The sequence below is a fragment of the Bactrocera neohumeralis genome, chromosome 5 (genome assembly GCF_024586455.1).
Source record: "Bactrocera neohumeralis isolate Rockhampton chromosome 5, APGP_CSIRO_Bneo_wtdbg2-racon-allhic-juicebox.fasta_v2, whole genome shotgun sequence".
NCBI lineage: Eukaryota > Metazoa > Arthropoda > Insecta > Diptera > Tephritidae > Bactrocera > Bactrocera neohumeralis.
In genome coordinates, this window is record NC_065922.1 from 28,039,675 (window position 1) to 28,060,083 (window position 20,409).

The 20,409-nt window shown below is 35.7% G+C and overlaps 3 protein-coding genes across 3 annotated transcripts in view; 2 read left to right on the forward strand and 1 right to left on the reverse strand.

Moving 5' to 3' along the window:
- Positions 1–20,409, forward strand: part of LOC126759737 (trithorax group protein osa) — a 125,119-nt gene that overhangs the window by 92,645 nt on the left and 12,065 nt on the right. The window contains exon 15 of the transcript XR_007667070.1: positions 2,592–2,621. The gene's annotated coding sequence lies outside the window, so the exon portion shown is untranslated. The remainder of the gene's footprint in view (positions 1–2,591; positions 2,622–20,409) is intronic.
- LOC126759782 (uncharacterized) lies at positions 7,909–13,087 on the reverse strand. Its single transcript, XM_050474891.1, has 4 exons — positions 12,935–13,087; positions 8,692–8,805; positions 8,368–8,616; positions 7,909–8,302 (listed from the first exon to the last, which is right to left on the reverse strand). Exons 1-4 carry the CDS (start codon positions 12,990–12,992, stop codon positions 8,082–8,084), a joined length of 642 nt encoding a protein of 213 aa, XP_050330848.1. The 5' UTR covers positions 12,993–13,087; the 3' UTR covers positions 7,909–8,081.
- LOC126759777 (uncharacterized protein F58A4.6) lies at positions 19,070–20,216 on the forward strand. The gene is made up of 3 exons (XM_050474887.1): positions 19,070–19,504; positions 19,573–19,687; positions 19,748–20,216. Exons 1-3 carry the CDS (start codon positions 19,152–19,154, stop codon positions 20,042–20,044), a joined length of 765 nt encoding a protein of 254 aa, XP_050330844.1. The 5' UTR covers positions 19,070–19,151; the 3' UTR covers positions 20,045–20,216.

Consider the following 20,409-nt stretch of genomic DNA (forward strand, 5'->3'; position numbering starts at 1 on the left):
CGAAACAATTAAATATGTCTACGTGTGGCGGAAGTTCCGTGTCAAATGTCCGGTTTTGCGTAACGAAATTTCCGATTTCACTTTCCGCATTCACAATGCTTTCTGTGTAACGAGTTCTAGCAGAATAACGGCACTATTGATGTAGATTCAGATTAAAAGGCGCTGCGATGCGCACATCTCGACTGTTTTTCAGCTGCGTTAAATCGACTAAGCGATCTCCAACAGAAGATCTTTACATAAACCAATGATCGCAGTGTTTGCGTTCTCAAATATTGTGTTGCATACAGCCAAACACACACACACAAGTGTACCCTTGGGTGTCTATTTATATTTACATATGAGATGTGCTCGGTGACGGAGGATCGGTGTGAAGAGGAGCAATCTTACGTTGCCTCTTCGCTTGTTGGAATTGTTTTTAGCGTCTTTTGACTTTTCAACACTTTTCGGTTGGCTAAAATTTCTGAACCAATCAGCGGATCGATATTGCAATTGGTGATTTTCGTTTGCGCCGGCGCTGTTTAGAAACACAGAGAGCGGTAATTTTTAATGAAAAAATAAATTAGGCACAATTGACTCCAAATATGTAGTACTATGCCGTTTTTTTAATTTTGTGTGTTCGAATTATGTGATTAGCATATAGTTAATTAAACTTAGCTTAAAAAAAGTTTTGAAATTTTAAACAGTCTAATGATTTTTGGGATATAAAAGCTGTTAATTTCTAGAAGGTTTAACTTCGCTTTGATATAACTCTTTGTACTCTTTTAGTTCATCATTGTATGTCAATGTGTGAACCAAAATTAAATTTAACCCGTAAATAGGTATCTTCGGTAATAAAGGTCTTCCAAATATTTTTATTTTCGACTGAAATCGGGGATTCTATTTATATATGTACGCTAGCCTGATACAGCTAGCCTTCACAGGTGCATTTCTGTTAGTAACTATTTATGTGTTCAGTTTGTATGGAAGTAATCCGTTCTGAACAAGTTTTTTAGCGATTACATTGTTGCCTTAAAAAATAATCTATACCAAATTTCGTGAATATATCTTGTCAAATGAGCAGCTTCTTGAAGAGAAAATGAATGCAAAATTTTAAAACGATATCTTAAAAACTGAGGGACTAGTTCGTATGTATACAGACAGACAGACGGACAAACAGACAGACAGACGGACATGGCTAAATCGACTCAGCTCAACACACTGATCATTTATATATTTACTTTATAGGGTCTCCGACGCTTCCTTCTGGGTGTTACAAATTTCGTAACAAACTTAATATACCCTGTGCAGGGTATAAAAATGCTGTAAATTGCATCCAATAAGTCATGTTTGTCCAACTTCTTAAAACAAGCTGAGCGGCTGAAAATATTACTAGTGTTTACGGTCTTGATGGTAGCAGTCAATTGTGAGCAATTTTGGTTTCGCCGATCCCGTTCCAGTAATTTTGATGTCAAAGATGCAACATGTTCTGAAAATCGTCGATTCTGACTGTCCTATAACAGATGCTGTCGATTGCCCAGGTGCTAGGCATGGTACAGAAACCAGTTTGATACCATTTCAATATTGATTGGATACATGAGTGCTTGATTTAACGTAAAAAAACTCGTGAACTGAATTTTCATCTGCGAATCGGTGCTAAAACGCAACAAAATCGATCCAAGCTCTTAATTTGGATCTGTACTGTTAGTAGTTGAACCGTCTGAAAGAAGTAATCGCCCAGAAGCGGCCAGCTTTAGTCAATAAGAGAAGAATTGTGTTCCATCAGTATGCATTGATAGTGACTCGCCAGAAACCCCGGGATCTTTCTTGGGATTTTGTTTATGCATCCATCTTATAGCTGGGACCTGGCACCTGTCTATAGCGAATGATTTTGCTGGTAAAAAAACCGATGCACGAGAGGCATGTGAAAATCAACTACCCTAGTTTTTCGCCAATGAGACGAGGATTTCTATGAATGTAGCATTACGAAATTTCCTTCAAAATGACAACAAATTATCGAACAAAGCGGTGCTTATTTCACGAAAATCGGATAATCTTAACTATTTTTTTATTGTTGAAATAATCTAATCGGTCTGGTTTTTTTTTATAAATAAATACATTCATGAGGAATACAAAATGATTTGTTTATTTTTATTTATTTGGTGTATAATAGTTAAATGAATTGTTGAAATGACACTTATAAAAAAAGGTCCAAATTGGAACTAGATATCTGCAAAACTCTTCTTTTGAGAGTGGAAACCGTTTTGAAAAACACCATTCTGAGAAAAACGCGTTTAAAGATTGGAGTCGCTATGTTCCCCATTTCTATTCCCTTTCTACAAGAAACGCTGTAGCGACCGTAATAATTTCAATTTCGATTTCAATATTTATTACAGGGTATACTATCCGATAACGCAACAAAAAAAAGAACGATTTCTCGAAAATTTCACAACAATCCCTTAAGCTGTCTCATCGAACCTCTGTAACCATGATCTCATTAGAATTTTTAGTGAATAAAGTAAAATAAGTATGAAACCATTTAGAAAATAGCATATACGAGTACATAATTTAGTTGTTAAATATTTTAAATATTTATTTATTATTATCTTTTTCAGCATTCATAAAAACCTTTATCTGCGTCCCAGGTGAGTCAATTTTTTTATAAATTTTCACTAATTGCATAAACATTTTAGTTAGTTTCAAAAAATTAAATCCTTCCACACTTAGTTAATTAGTATTAATGTCCATGCATATGTTACTCACTGTACTTTAGCCCGCATCGCTTGTAGCATGAGCACGCAGGTTCTCTCGCGATCTCTCTATTATGCTCTCAAATGCCACTCCGCCCACTAGCTGTTTGAAATGAACCAGAATTTATAACTTGTTCTGCTACTATTCGTCACACTGCACAGAGCTTCTTACAGATTTTGCTTCTTAATAGCTCATTGTTAAGGTGCACATGGCCCTTCCATGCTGCTAGTGCAATTGCAAACAATCGAAATTAGTGTATTTAGATTATGGCACTGTGTTGCTATAAAATCGAATCACCCCATAGTTTAGACACTAAATTCAGATCTAATTGCAGCAATTGAAATGCCATTTGCATGATCTGGTCGCTACTGCGAGTAGTAAGCAAAAGCAACGCACGATCAAGAAATATTAGAAAGCACTCCTTATACCTGCTCACTGCTGCTACAGGTTCTGCTTTTGGCTATAATTTTCGATTGTGTTCGGTAAACACATTATTCGCTCGCTTGCCGAGTAAACGAATGGCCAATTCACTTCGCTGCGGGTGCTTTGATTATAAAATGGTGTATGTGCGCGTTGGTGGGTACCTGAGCGACCAACAACACCGTGCGAGTCAAGCGATCGCCACAAAGCAATGGCGTAGCAAGGCACTCAGACAATCTGTGGATTCTTAATTACTTTGTTTTTGTATTGTTGGTTGTTTCTTTTTTGTTGTTGCCTTTTTACCTTCTTTTTGCTGAGCAGTCGTTCATTTTGTTCTTTTGTTTTTGTGTGTTGTTATTTTGTTTGATGCCAAAATTTAATGCAAGCAGCTTTGTTATAGTTGTTATTCTTATCCCCAAGATTTGTATACTCGTTACAAAATAAGTTTCCAACATTTTCTCTGGCGTAAGTTAGTGCTTCTAGCAGAGTAGAGGCACAACAAAAGAAGAAAGAGCAACAAGGTAGTGATCTGGTTTCTGTCATCCACAAAATAATGCAAGTTTGTGATTTTTCTATTAACGTCTGTTTAGCTGTTCTTTATTGTTGCTTGTGGTTCTGGCGTTTGTACCAGACCCTGATGTGCTTCCTTTTGTGTATGTGATTTACCTGAGAGTAGCAATAGAAATTAAATTAACAAATAAAACTACTACATATTCAATACCTCGAAATTTAAGAAATTACAGTCATAGGAATTGTTATAAATACCGAGATACATACATACATATTATTACATACATTATATATTTGATGCGAGAATTGCCTTTTATTCGCCATTACGTCTACCGCTGAATAATTCACAGGTTTATTGTTGTTATTTGAAATACTCAGCTTTTCCTATTCCCTCCCGTTTTTCCTGATGTTTGTAATTTCTTAAATACTCAAAGTATTTGGCTGTTTTTAATCGTCTCGCATCATTTAGTTTTATATTTATTAATAGCCAAGTTTTAATTGCATATTTTAACTGTCAATATGCAGACATAAATTCTTTCTTATAAGCACTTTGCTTTAAAGACTCTCAACGTTTACATACATATGTATGTACACACTCGGTTCCGCGTAGTACTTTTGCTTTAAATTATGGTTGCGAAACTCTTCTATTTAAAGCAATTATATTCTGAATATATTGTACCTAAGTATATGAAAATAGTAAATTTATTTACTTAATTTTCTTGATAATATTTCTTCAAATATTTATATATAGTACATATATGTATATAAGATATACTATATGTATGTAACTAATGTACTGTTTTTCACCTTAAATAATACAATGCAGATCTTATAATAGAATAACAAATATTTGCTTAAATTGTTATATCTCTTAAAGGGGTTATATTCAGTTAGAAGGCGAAAAAAGCGAATTTTCCAGAATTTTTTCTGAGAAAACTTTTAAATTTATTGATCCAAAAATTTCTACACATATTACCTATATTTTAAGAATTAGCAATAGCAAAAATATTTATTTGGAAAGGAGCTACAACTGATATCCGGGAGTTCCTCTCCAAAAAGACCTTTTGCGGTTACTACTATATCTCTGAACTGATAAATCGATTTCAATCCTCAAAATTAGCCAACAATTTCAGTAATAAAACTTTCTATTAAAGCATTCTTTAAGATGCTAATGAATATGTAATTTGCACAAGCTTTTTTATTAAAGAAGTAATAATAGAGGGTTGCGCTTTAATATTTTAATTTCACGTGAAAAGTAGTTAAAAGAGAACGATTTTACTCTCACCTTTCAAACGATTTTTACCAGACTTGGAAACAAGAAATATAGCGAGAGTAAGAAGATTTATAAGTTTTAAACGGTTAGTATAGGGGAGAAGATTTTACCTGGAATCCCAACCCAAATGATTTAAGGCAAAAAGTAAAACTTGTTTTTAAACGAACTCTAACTTCTTCGTAAATAGTCTGGTTGAACACATGGCTGGCCGCTTTGTGTTTGCTGACATAACGGTCGGACTCAACAATTCCCATTGATGGTGCATCTTTGACATCAAAATTACCAGAACGGAATCGATGTAATCAAAACTGCTCGTTATTAGCTGCCGCAGTATCAGGACCATAAACACTATACAAATTTCAGCGCCTTGTGTTGCGTTTTCGCCTTTATCAGGTTTTCCTGCAGCCTTAAGATCTGAATCAATATATCGATGGTGGTGAATATTGTTCATTTATTTACCATAGTTTCAGTTGAATCTGATATAATTGATAACAAAATTGGTTGTCAAAAATCTTCTGAGCTTGAGCAGAAATAGTACGAATGTCTCTTAGCATTTTAGTTCAAGAAGAACTTCGGCACCTAGTTGCTTTAATCGGAGATGACCAAATCTATAACGAATATGTAACAGATCATGCTTTTTCAAGAATTTTCTTTATAGTGATGCATCAGGATTCCATGTACTCACATGCAAGCCGAGCTAAGGTTTCAAAAAAAATTAGTTCTTCAAACTGCAACCGTTTCCATACAACCACAAGCTGAATTCCTTCATTATACATAAAAATTAAATTATATTATGTTTTATTACTTTGGAATTATTTATTTTCCTGTTGTTCTAAAATAATGCGCAAAAATAAAACAAAAGTGCACATTTTACTCTAATTTGCAACGGAAGCGTCCATAAGTTCTGCAACTTTTACTTACCATATGTTCATACTCACTTATGGACCCATAACTCAGTAATGCATACAATGTAAAACAATTTCTTCTACTCTCATATTTTCAAAGCATTTCAATTGCTCACAATTACATTAGTACAAGGCATCCCTCCTTCGCGTCAGTGGTACAAATTATTGCGATTTTCGGAAATTTAAGTGCATTTAGTGCATAAATATTTTTCACAACTCGCATAAACTCCAATAAAAGTTCAATAAAGTGGCAGCAACGCAAAAGCGTTGACACATTTATGTAGCGCACATAAAGGCGCCCTTCCGGTACTTCTGTACCATACACAATGTATGTATGTGTATGCATGATGAAACCGAGTATGAGACGCACTTATTAGGGTGGTCGAACACTTTTGTGCTAAAATTTGTGTAGTATGCTTGAGGTGGGTTTTTTTTTATGCCCTTATATACATATGTACGTTTCGAAAAATACTGGAAAGAGTGACACCGCTTATGCGGTTATGGCCGTGTTTACAACAGCGCGTCGTCCTTTCTTTTCATTATTTGGCGCCAATTGGAGGTTCCAAGTGTAGAAAGGTCTTTCTCTGGTCTTTATAACGAAGTGGAGGTCTTCCTCTGCTTCTCTCGACGACAGGACCTAGCCAGCGTAGCCGCTGTATCCTCATTCGCTGAACTATGTCAGTGTTCTTATATCTCGTACAGTACATCGTTCCATCGACTGCGGTATTCGCCGTTGTCAATGCGAACCAAAAATCTTCCGTAGAATCGTTCTCTCGAAAACTCGTAACGTCACCTCATCAGATTTTGTAATGGTCCATGCCTCTGCACCAAGCAGCAGAACGGAGATGATGAGTGACTTGTAGAATTTGGTCTTTGTTCGTCGTAAGAGGACTTTACTTCTCAATTGTCTACTCAATCTGAAGTGACACCTGTTGGCAAGAGTTATTCTATGTTGGATTTCGTGGCTAACGTTGTTGTTGATATACTGGTTCCAAGATAGACAAGATATAAACTTCAACGTTATGACAGTAACGTGGGAGCGAAGTCTTTTGCCCTCGTTCACTATCAGACCCATTTGCTTCGCTTCTTTGTCCAAACTGAAGAAAGCAGAACTAACGGCGCGGTTGTTGTGGCCAATGATATCGACGTCATCGACGTACGCCAGCAGTTGTACAGTCTTCTAGAAGATTGTATCTTCTCTGTTCAGCTCGAATTATTTTTTTCAACAGAAGGTTGAAGAAATTGGACGATAGTGAGTCATCTTGTCTGAAACAGACCCGACGACCTGTTGTTGTGCCAACGAAGAAGAATATACTATATATGGTATATTGCATTCTATGGCTCCGCGGGGGAGCAAAGCGCCACATAAGTCTGATTTCCTCCAATGCACCCTAGACATTTCGAGCTTCCCTACCGACCTGCAAAATATTGTTGATATCGGTGTGGTGGATTTGTCAAATACATCTTATTTTCTTATTTCGTTATTCAGTTTAATTATTTGAAAATTAAAAAAAAATGTTCCCATTGTATTTTTCACTTATTACATCTATATTTTACCCAGTTTGAAACAATCGAACGTTAGTATTCTTAAACCACAAAAATTGAACCACCCTAGTGCATACATACATACATCCGTACGAAAATTTGTTCACTTATGCACTACTTATGCACATGATTCCCTATAACATTACCAATGTTGATGGAGCTGTAAAACGCCAAGCATTTTTTCCCAGCAAGCGAAGGCAAAATGAAGGGAAGAGTCAACCATTTGAGGCAGCATTTTGCACGGCGAGATCGTTTTGATCACACTTCATAAAATTAATAGTAATTTTCATATGCTTTGTGCCACAAACTTACATAAATATGCGCACATATGGGCTAGATTTGACTGCTATACATACTTATATATACATACATATATATATGGTATGTGTACATAAATACATATGTACATACATATATGCACCGCTCTTATTTCGTAATTTCACAACGAAATTAAAACTTTTTGCAATGCTGGAAATTGTGTTTCCTGTTCAGGCATACATTTGAAATGAATTTTTCTAAAGCTTTTTATTGTTGTTTGGCATTTATTTTATTTCATAATTTTAGTATTTCAAAAAGAAATACGCATTTGAATACAAAAACACGAAATTTCCGGCGATAAAACGTACACGGACTTTACTTCATAAAAAAGATGAATAAAAAATTTTAAGTAGATTTAATATTTTACATTGGTTGGTGGAAAATTAAGCCCAACGCAACATGGCCAAAGCAGCGCCAATTACAATAATGGAAGAGCTAATGAAAGTGGCGCCATCACGGGCAACGGGGATTTGGGTGCTATTGGCGGAAATGAAGTTACAGCCGACGCCTTCGCAGGTGAAACAGTTCGTCTCATCCACGCAGAGTTTGTTAGCTTGAGCGGAGGACAGGCAACCGCGTTGGAAGGAATTTGTTTTGTTCTTGCCTGCAAAAAGTAAAATATAAATCAATAATTTATTTTCTTATAAACTATGAAAGCAAATAGCATACCATCGTTTCTAACGTAGCATTTGTCGCCCAATTTGTAAGTCGGGCATACGGTGGGTCTGGCATAGACATTTGTAGCACAGTCGCTGGTCGAATTGCCCGTGCATTGCAGACACTGAGAGCGACTTTGCGGGAAAACGAGACGATTGCAACCTTCGGCAAAGGAGCAAATCAAGCACTGCAACTCATTGTGGCAAGCAACCGCGGTGGCGTTGTCCAACTCAGAAGCGCAGCCACGTATCGTGTTACCGTCTGGATGGTGGAAAACGGAAGATTATTAAAATTTGTTATAATTTATAAAAGTTAATAAGTTCTAGGGCAACTCACTGAGTACTCGGGTATAGCAAATGGATGTGTTCACAGCGCAAGTTTTGGCAAGATAATTTTCGGGATCTGTTGCACATTTTGGATCGGTAGCAGAGTTACACTGCACGCAGGCATCTAGAAGAGAAATTAATGAAAAAGAGGTTTAATAAGGTTGGCATAAATGATATTAACCTAAGGGGTTACGTGGGTTTACGTGTTTTTAAAAAATATAATTTTTTTACTGTCTTATTAAATTCGACAAAATCTCTAGAATTTTGATCTAAATTTTCAAGATGATCGAAGTAATAGAGGCTAGCTAGGCTAAGTGCGCCGTCTTTAAATGCCTTTTTTTCGAAACTGTGTTTTTGAAGTTGCTTGGCAAGATTTCTCGAGAACTACTCAACCGATCTTTATAAAATTTTACACAGGTTTTTGAGATACAATTCTTAAAGACTTGGATGAAGGATTTTTTGTTCTTTCGATTACAACTATTTGAAAAAAAAGTCGCGAAATTTTATTTTTTTTGTTAAAATTTCGGTCAAAAATGCAACTTTCAGTTTTTTCCTTCGTCCATTATCTAAGTTAAGGTTTCAACTAAAGCATATATTTTTCACTTTGGGGTGTAAAACCGTAGGACGTAGGATTTTTTATGTTCTAACCAAGAGGTGTGGAGGTCAAAGCTCCACCCTTTACTAAAATCACAAAACTAGTTGTACGTGGTATAAAATTTAGAACTCCAATACCTCAAATACCCCAACGACCTCTTAGCACACAAGTCGCAAATTTTTCCTTCCGTTTTGTTGAGTAGTGTTATCAGCGATTAATTTTGAAAAAGTTTGAATTCCACAGTCGTCCTCCAAGAGGACCTCCGAAAAAGGTGTCTTTCGGTGAGGAAGATATTTTTCTGATAATGGCGGCTGTCCAAAGAAGTAATTTTTTTGGTCAAAAATACTTCAGAGTGGCTTCAAAATGGAAATTATTACGGAAAACCTTATTTCTTCGACTCATTAACTGACAAACATATGTAGCTACGAAACTGAAAATTTCAAGTTCGAGAAATTTTCCTCACCGACTCTGATAACAACGTTTCGAGAAAAACGTCTTAAAAATTGTATGATCCAATTATACAAAGTAAAAAATCCTTACAAATGCAAAACAAAGCATTTTGAAAATAATCCCTTAAAGCTCATTTCATTTTGAACCTGTTCCACGTTTACTCAATTTCATTACGTAATAGTTTCAAAGTTCATTTGTAAATATATTAATGCAATTATTTGTAAATTTTTATATCACTCCGGAAATGACCTAATGCCAATGCAAACAAGCATTTTGCACTGTACTACTCATGTTTGGTTAAGATAAGCGCTGTTTTATCTTAGTTTACTGATTATTTCTGAGTTTTACTAACTACCATTGGTTTTATTACTAATAAAAGTAACTAACACTACCAAGCACGTGCATATGTGGTTAAAAATGCGCTTTGCAGGGCAAAAAGCTTATAGGTGTGGCTATCGATTTGTCGCTATTGATTGTTATCATATCACGTCGGAGCAGCCATACATATTGCTTTTTAATACCATATGTACATATTCTGAAGTTTCTCTTGTGTAGCTCAACATTAAAGTGAGCCAAAAAACCTACCTATTGAATTTATGGGTTAAAATGAATACATATAAAGAGAAATAATATCCCTGCAAGAAATGATTTTTAGCTTATTTTCTAAGATGTCGGTGTGCATGCAAAGTTTCGCCTATACAAGTATAAGGTTGTCAAATATCTCCCTTCCGCTTTTTTGCTCTTTATTCAATGCTTTATAAAAAGTAAATCAGAGTAGATCGGATTTAGTTCAAATATGCGCCGTTTCGTTCGATAATTTGTTTCCATCTAGACGACCCCACTTTATTTACGAAGAACTCGGACAGCCACTTTTCACAAGCCTCTTTTGAGTTCAACTTTACACCAACAAGGGCGTTCATCATGGACAGGAACAAATGGCAATCACTTGGCGCTATGTCCGGGCTATATGGTGGATGCGATAAAACCTCCCATCCAAGCATCTGTAGCTTCTGACGAGTCATCAACGAAGAGTGTGGTCTGGCGTTGTCCTGGTGGAACACTACACCCTTCCTGTTGGCTAATTCTGGACGCTTCTGGTCGATCGCCTGCTTCAAGCGGTCCAGTTGTTCGCAGTAGATGGTAGAATTAAGCGTTTAGCCATATGGGAGCAGCTCATAGTGGATGATTCCCTTCCAATCCCACCAAACATAGCAAAACCTTCCTGGCCGTCAATCCCGGCTTGGCCACTTTTTGTGACGATTCACCGACCTTCGACCACGACCGTTTTCGCTTGATATTGTCGTATGTGATCCATTTTTCGTCGCCAGTCACCATCCGCTTCAAAAATGGGTCGAGTTCGTTCCGTTTCAGCAGCATATCGCAGGCGTTGATTCGGTCCAGAAGGTTTTTTTTGCGTCAAATCATGCGGTACCCAAACATAAAGTTTTTTTTTGTGTCCAGCCTTCCGTAGATGGTTTAAAATGGTTTGGTGACTAACTCCCATCTTCTGGGCGATTTCACAAGATGCCACATGCCGGTCTAACTCGATGTTTTTCCATAATTTGATCGGTATTCGTCGTCACGGGTGTTCCGCCGGCTTGCTTATACATGGTGCCGTTTTCACCCGCTCTGAATCGTCGAAACCATTCCTCTGCAGTTCGAAGTGATAGAGTACCATCCCCCAAAACACCATTAATCTCACGGAACATTTCTCTAGTGGATTTGCCTTTAACGAAGGAAAACTTTAAAATAGCGCAAATTTCGGCTGAACTCCATGTTTACTTGTCTATAACTGTTGAATGCAATATCCAAACTAATCATGCATAGCGTCGTTTTGTAGGTTATGTCAATACCTTTCAAAGATATATAGTATTGCCAGATACGAGCTCTGTAGCGCTTTATACATAGCCGCGAAATTCAAAAGACAAAAAGGCGGATATTTGACAACCTAATAATTAGCAGGCAAAATATATTTTTAAATATAAATAACATAACTTTAAACCGTTTAAGATACGAATTTTTGAATCGCGGCCTCTGGTTGAGCATGAAATTTCTTAAAAAAATCGACCGCGTTTTTTTTTTAATTCAAAAATTGTTATTTTCAAAAGCTTTGAGAAGTGGAAAAATTGGAATATCAAAGTTCTCTTTTTATTTTTTTTTTACGATGGTGGTTATGAGAACTATCTAAGGCCTATGTAGCAGCTTGCCTCCTCTGTTCTCGTTTACAGTTCTCTGCTTAGATCACAGCGTATATTTAGTCGTGGAAGGCGGAGGAGTGGTTTACATCTAGAAATGGATATTTTCTTTTTAAGTATTGATTCTCAAATCCTAATGTTTCCTGGATTCATTACATTTTCTACTATTCGCATTTACATAACACTTTATTGAGGTTATTCGTAATATACATATATATATATGTATATATATGTATATATAATTTTAAAATAATTATAAAAATTTTTAATATCGGAAAGAATTTTTATAATTGTAATAAAACACCATTAACCTCGCATCACGCCCTTGCGGCAGTAATACATTCAGTTTCAGTTTGAAAGATTTGCTCCATTATTATTATTTTTTGTTTTTCAATAAAACCTTTTCTAGTTTACTAAACTTTGCAATATTTTGCGTTCGATCGTTTGTTTTTCATTATTAAGTATTTTAAGTCCGAAAAATCCAAAAAAGTTTACCTAAAGCCTGTTGAGTTTGGTACTTAAAACACAATTTGTCTAATTAACTTTTTACTAAGCTGTTTGCGCGTATGTAAATAACTATTTACCTAAACATATACCTAAATACATACATATACGGTGTATAGGAAAATGTTTATATATGTTATTTGCTCTACATGGGCATTAGTATGTGCTATACTATGGTATTGAACATTGTACACATAGATTCGATATAGAAATCACAGATAAGATTAGCTCTCTAAGTACACATTTTTAAATTTGGAAGTTATGTCACTTTAGTTTGCTTACATAGTCACCATTTTATATTTGAAAAAAAAGAATCAATTTTCAATATACAAGCTCAATATCTGTATAACTCATATTTGTAAAATCCAAAATGCTCGACTTCTGGTCTCCAAAATTGCAGTTTGAAAACTAATTTCACTTCACTACCATTTTAACATATATAACAACATATACATATATGTATGTATATTAACCCATATTTTTTTTGCCTAATATTAACATTGATTTACCCCCGTGCACATATGCCAAATAGGCCACAGCTGCGATCACCAACACGTAGTACTTCATTTTTTAATGAATAACTTTTAACTTAGTTTAATAATTATAATAATTCGAAATTGTAATTCCGCCAAATGCTTCCTTACTCGTTAGACTAAAATCGGTAACTGAGTGTCAGCAGTCGAAATAGTTATCAGCACCTGCTAATATGTAACTGTACATGTCCACTTTATCAGTTCTTTGGCTGCGATAAGAAGGTAGTAAAGATAAAGATAACTTACTCACTCCATTTGTTTCGTATTTCTGTGTAAAAAACTATACATGTTTTGTTGTTGTGGTGTTACGAAAAAGCTTTATAACTGTGTCACATACATAAACACTTTGTACTTTTAGAAGGGTGGCAATGTTTGTTTATAACTTCTTTTATATCAAATAATATAAAAAAATTATGTCTGCGGATTAACATAATGAATTCGACATACGACGAAATTCCCAGGGGTAAGGAAGAACCTCCATATATTTAATTACAAGTATTATCATATAAACTGAAAGGTTCACTTTCTATTTTATACCGTTCTTCAATTACTAATACCGTCGATAACTTTTATAAAAATATTTTGGTTCTATAACTTCAGTCTTGTAAAGTGTTATTCAAAGTATTGTCCAACTGAAGCTTAATATTTTTATCATTTTCTCATCTTTCTGGCAATTTGTCCCTATATCAAAAAAATTGCGCCGATTTGGCGGCCAAGAATGAATCAAAGCACTTTTTGATATGCTGTTCCGATGGATACCATATTCCAGTGAGACCGTTTTGTATTTACCGAAGAAATAGTAATCCTAAGGGGAAAAGTCTGAGCTAAATTACAGGTGAGGCTAAACCTCACAGCCGTTGTTTTCAAAATAGATTTTAACCGTTCTTTGCAACATAAGGCCGCTCATTTTCACGGTAAAAAAATTATTCCTTCGTGTTTAGTAGTAAATTCCATGTCGTTTTTCGGTAATTGCTCACTTCAATTTCATGTGTTTTTGTGGGTTCTAGAAGCTTATAATGCAGCACGCCCTTCTGATCCCACCAAATACAGACCATCGGCTCATGAATTATAGTCGATTTTGCCTTTCATTTGGTTGGCCAGGTTTCATACATGATGTTTTGCGTTTAAAATTGTCACAATATCGATTCTCCATCACCAGCCACAATTCGATGCATAAACGTAATCTTTTTGTAGCATTCTGCAGCATTTCTGACATGCCAAATCGTCTTTTAAAGTCTCTTGGCTTGAATTTATGTGATACTCCATTTCCTTTTTTTTTGTTGTTTTTAAATGCTGTTTTTAAAATGGGTTTTTGTGTTTGCCAACAATTTTCAACGAGTAATGCTTCCAGTCTCTCATCTTCAAACTTTTTTGGCCGCCGCGGACTCCGTCTTCCAAGTCAAATTTTCTGAGTTAGAGCATGCTCACCATAAACTTCCACCAACATACGATGACTTTCGCCTGAGGTTTTCTATATATTAAAGTAATGGCGAAGAACTTCCCGCAAAAACACTATCAGGCATAAAGTTCGACATATTTGAATAAAAAAAAATGGTTTACGCATTAAATTAATCTGATGTACCGAAAAAGCCGCTTGAGTGTAGTAACTTTCCAAAGCATGTTTGGAATATTGGAGAAATGAATGAAATAATAATAAAGTTGCATCATCTCTTGGCAAACCTCACGAATATAGTTATAATCCCAAAATATTTTTATCGAAAATTGCTGTCTCGCTTACTTGCTGAATTGGTTCGTGTGTGATCTGCTTATGAATTCATCCAAAAATTTACAACGCTCGCTTTTAGATAGAATTTTCTATCTACTACTTGACCGATTTGAAACTATTGTAGTCTTATCATTCTCATTACATCATCCTGAGTATATAATTTACATTTAGCTAGATAGATAAGGCATAAACAAATGTATCGGATCAAATACTTAGCACTAATAGCAGTCTCTAACCAATATATTGATTTTCGTCTTTTCAGTTGAATTTATACTAAGTATACCTATATAGCCGTCATTATTTAAGATATCCTATTGAAATTCTGTGGGCATATTTGTTTTTGGTTTGAGGTCCAACTACATCAAATTTGTCATTTAGCCCCCTAGTACCCATGTATCGATATTTATGAAATAATGATGATATATTTACGTACCAAAAAGGGAGCGCTACGAAATTGAATAGGTTTCCATTAAGCCATCTGATCAAATTTTACTCGGTCTAAGAAAAAAAACACTATATCTTCACATATTTTAATACACAGTCAATACGAGCATGTGAACAACTAATCCATTTTTCCACACACTTGTTGTTTTCTGGTCATTTTTAGGGCGCCATTCGCAATTTTTAAGAGGTTTCGAATTCATATCCAAAAACCCACGTCTAATAATAAGGACCATAAGGTCCTCAGCAACATTGTCAAGCTTATCTCCTGCAGCATCTACTCGATGTAGGTTTTGCCATAGATTCAGGTCTTTTGGTACGAATCTAGTATTGACACCCAACTTCTATTCAAAATATTCACCAAAATATGATATATACTGTACATATGTATATGTATGTATGCTCTGTCATCTATTTTATAACTTTTCGATGTTATTTTCATTAGCTACATATGTATATATTTTCTTTGTACCACTCAAATACTTGTATTCATAATAAAGTAGCCTCCTCAAAACACTTTTGTAACAGTTTCAACAATTCCAGAGACGTGATTCCATCGCAACACACAATATTCCAAGCAAAGTCGTTCGATTTTTGCTCCAAGATAAAAATCGTAAGACAAACCTTTCGCGTCGTAAATAAGCGACTTGTGGTCAGTACGATACCAAGACTCAAGTCTGTTGGGTGTTCTTCAATTCAGTTGTCTAAATATAATTAACTGAATAAACTTTGCAAGTATATTATAGTGTACAAAAAATAAATCAATACTAAATTACTTTTAGTGAAATGCCGACTACTTCACTAGAAATTCTTGTTAAATGTAATATATTAATTGTATTTCATTATTTATCATTTAATTCTAAGAATTAAATAAACAATAATATTTTTTATTCTTCTTCTTATCTCCAAATATTTCTTTAAATTCGATTGAACACTTGCCATTAACTTGGCACTTGTTAATTCAGCATTCGTCATTGAATGCTAGGAACCTATAAAAACCGATAAACTGTCCAAATGTCGCGTCATCTGTGCGAAAGTAAACTTGGAAGTGTTTTATTTGTCTATCTTATCTAATGCAAATATGCAATAATATATATTATATACATATATACAAAGCAATCCACAGAATTTGAAGTAATAAAAAACGGAATCTAATCTGGAATTTCTACCTGTATCGACATAGGGCGCCATTTTGATAATTTGCGCCAATTCGAAAATTCATTATATTGCTTATAATGTTTACTGGCGCTAACCCTAACCCCTATTATAATAGTAGTGTACTTCTTTCTCACAAATACTTCAATTACTGCTTTATTTTAAAACTTTTTCTATAGAATACTTTAACTTGATTCTAGTTCTTAAACGATTTATATATAGTATATCTTTTGTCCAATATATACAAGAAGAAAATATCAAAAAGTGCAAGAAATCTAATTCTTCTTCTTAGAGTAGGCACCGCTTAAGCGGTTATAGCCGAGTTTACAACAGGTCGTCGGTCGTTCTTTCTTTTCGTTGTTTGGCGCCAATTAGAGATTCCAATTGAAGCCAGTTCCTTCTCCACCTGGTCTTTTTAATGGAGTGGATGTCTTCCTCCTCCTCTGCTTCCACCTCTGCTTCCACGGCGGGTACTATGTCGAATACTTTCAGTGCTGGAGTGTTTTCATCCATTCGGACGACATGACCAAGCCAGTTTAGCCGCTGTCTCTTAATTCGCTGAACTATATCAATGTCGACGTATAAATCGTACAGATCATCGTTCCATTGAATGCGATATTCGCCGTTGCCAATGCGCAAGGAACTACAAATCTTCCGCAGAACCTTTCTCTAGAAAACTCGTAATGTCGACTCGTCAGATGTTGCCATCGTCCATGCCTTTGCACCATGTAGCAGGACGGGAATAATGAGTTATAGAGTTTGGTTTTTGTTCTTCGAGAGAGAAATTTACTCCTCGATAGCCTACTCAGTCCAAAGCAGCACCTGTTGTGAAGAGTTATTCTGCGTTGGATTACGAGGCTGACGTTGTTGGTGTTGATGCTGGTTCCTAGATAGACGAAATTATCTATGACTTCGAAGCTATGACTGTCAACAGTGACGTGGGAGCCAAGTCGCGAATGCGATGACTGTTTGTTTGATGGCAGGAGACATTTCGTCTTGTCCTCGTTCTCAACCAGACCCATACGCTTCACTTCCTTATCCAATCTGGAAGTCTTCTCCTTCCTGATCCTGACGGAACTTTTGGTGTTGCTCAACGTTGGCTAGAGGCAGTTCTTTTTCGTGCTATTGACGAAGAGGTGGTGTGGATGGAACTGATTGGCTCAACACATTTTGGTTAATGTTTTGGGTAGAAGCGTGTCAATTCTGGACTCGTACCAAAAGATCTGAATCTTTTGCAAAAACGCCGTCTAATAGAGGTGGCAAAATATGTTTGAAAACGTAGCTGAGAAGAACCCCAGATTGAGCAAATCCATCATTACAGGTGGGTTTATGAATATGACTGTCCAACAAACCGAAAACCCCATAATTCGCTGATGACTGAAAGCAATCTCAATCGAGACTTATAAGAAGTGCATGGAAAATTGCATTGAACGCTAGCATGATTGTATTGGCTTCGGAGCCTATTTTTTAAATCTTTTTTTTTTTTTGTCAATCCGGGTCAAATTTGATCAGATGGTATGTTTCTTTCGCATTCTCACATTACAGCAATCATCCTCGCAAACGCTTAGCAGATGTAGGGCGACGACCCGCTCCTGTGAGACTGCGCGATCCTTTTAGCCTAGAGTGGATAGGTGGAAAAATCCAAATATTTTCTCTTCCATTGTTCAATCTTTGCAAACTGAGGTTGAAACACGTTAAAAGTCTTACCTTCGGCGGACTAGGAAACATAAACGAAACTGGCATAGGCCGTTTAAAAGCGGACTGTCGATTTGTGAGGGTTTTATGATCAATTATATCGGAATTTTTAGGTATCACAACGGACTGGATGTCCAAGTGAAGATCGGGATAATAGTATAGGATGTTAATGAGTATGCACTGCGACCTGAGGTCTATTGTGTACTCTCTTCTTTCACAAAAATTCGCTTAAGCTCAGTACCCTGACAAATTCCAGGATCACGCTATGCGCCGGCGAAGCAATATCTTCACTACTTGAATATACAAGTCCGGGAACTTATTTCTGCGACTGTAGATACATAACTACGCAGTCTAGAAAAAGTTACTCGGGATAGCTTGAGTAATTTGTTCGAACCTTTCGAGATTGTATTCTTCCGGTTTAGGTTTGATTAAGATAGGTCACTCTTCTTATTTCACCTTGATATTATTCTTGAAACCGCATAAGAGAATCTCCAGAAGCTTGTAAATTATACTTCCGAGTTGACAGTCTTTAACCGGATAAAAATTGGGGTCCGTTCCGGTTGCGTAGCCCCAACTGTCGTGGGAATTCTGCCGCTACAACAACAAACACAACAACCCGACATCCCTAAATAAAGCAGCAACTTTACGCTTAAATTCTAAAATTAGTACAAAAGAAATGAAATGTAAACTATTTTTTTTTTTTATTAATAATACTTATATTCATTAAACATCGCGCGATAAGATATTTTTTCAGAAAAAATACAATTTCTTGGCTGTCTGCAGTCAACTTTACTTCTTAACGCGCTGCGAACATCGAATTTTCCAATGCTCAGCGTTGCCGCCGACCTTATTTGCCGCTGCCGCTTTTATTTAGGGACGGCAGTTAGTACCGTAAACTGTCTATCTAGACGTTACAATTCACTTTTTTTATCTTAAATCAATTTTTGTTTGCTAAAAATTTTCAAACATACCGACATTTTCTGCGTTTCCGCTGAATGTGGTAAAATCTGCATTGGCACCATTTTTTTCACCACTTTCCACAAAGTGACACTTGCCAACAGCTGTTCGAAATTTATTGTTTACATGGTGAGAAAAGTAACAAATTTGCCGATTCAGTCTGCTGCTTCATTAGTGTTAACCAAAAAAAAAAATTTCATTAAACACGAAAATAACATAATGACATTTCTATTATGTATCAGTGATTTGTCGAAACACCAGGAATTTAAAGAAATTGATACAAATAATAATGTGAAAACACTGCCAAGAAAATTGCTTTGGGACCGCGTAATATCCTTGCGAGCAAAAAATCACATCACAAGTACTGAAACAGCATGTAATGATAAAAATCAACGTATATTGAAACGCTTATATATCGAGATTGATGGCATCAATGCATTCTACCTCTTGCGGGAGCTGCAACAATTAACACAACTACGACTGCAGTTAAACACGAATCCAGCAATGCGTGGTATTGATATATTTTGGTTGCAATTAAGACCACCAACCAAAGAAGTAATTGACTACAAATGGTGAGCAAGTTTTTTGCATTACAACGTTTTATTTCTCTATTAACTACATTAAATGTGATTGGAAAAAGGAATCGTATATTATCACACACACTGTGGGAGCATATCGAAGTGGAATATCTAATGTCCTGGTTATCAACACTTGGTGGCGGTTACTCTGCTCTTGGAGAACAGTTTAGCAAATGTGTACGTTTTCCATAATAATTCCCAAATATTATTTATTAAAGCATGCTCTTCATTCACTAGGCGGAGGTTGCCGGTAAAATATCCTTACGTCAATTCAATATCGGTCTACGACTTGGCGACCCATTCCTACAAGCCAGATGCAAATTATATTATAGCATATCACTTATACAAACTGGTCAACTAAGAAAAGCTAAATATATTATACGTGAACAATACAAGTTCGCCAAAAAGCAAAAGGAGTTCGATGGTCGTTTAGTAAAAATGTGTCATGGTATATGGTTACGACTGCAATACGAATACGGATTGCGCTTAAAGAGTAAGAAAAACTCGACGGATGCCGTTTTAGTGAAAAAATGATATTTCAATAGTGTATAAAAATGTCAATGTTGCTTTAGTATTGAGTTCAGTAAAAATAATCGTATTAGGTTAATTGAATACTTGAAATCTCCTAAAGCTTATATGTAAAATTGGCAACAATAAAGTGGAAAATAATTCTGTACAGTTTTATTCATACTTTGTACAAAATTTATATTTTGGTTTTACTCCCAAAAGCAGAAAAGGTTGCAGGTTTAATGTTGTTCAGGTTTAGTGGATATTTCATTAATCTTCCGCAGAATAATGCGTCCCCATTTTTTTTTTATAATTTTGGCGACCGGTATTACGCTGTTTCATATCCGGTTAAAGACTTTCCTTTTTTTTATGAATTTAACTAAAAGCGGTAG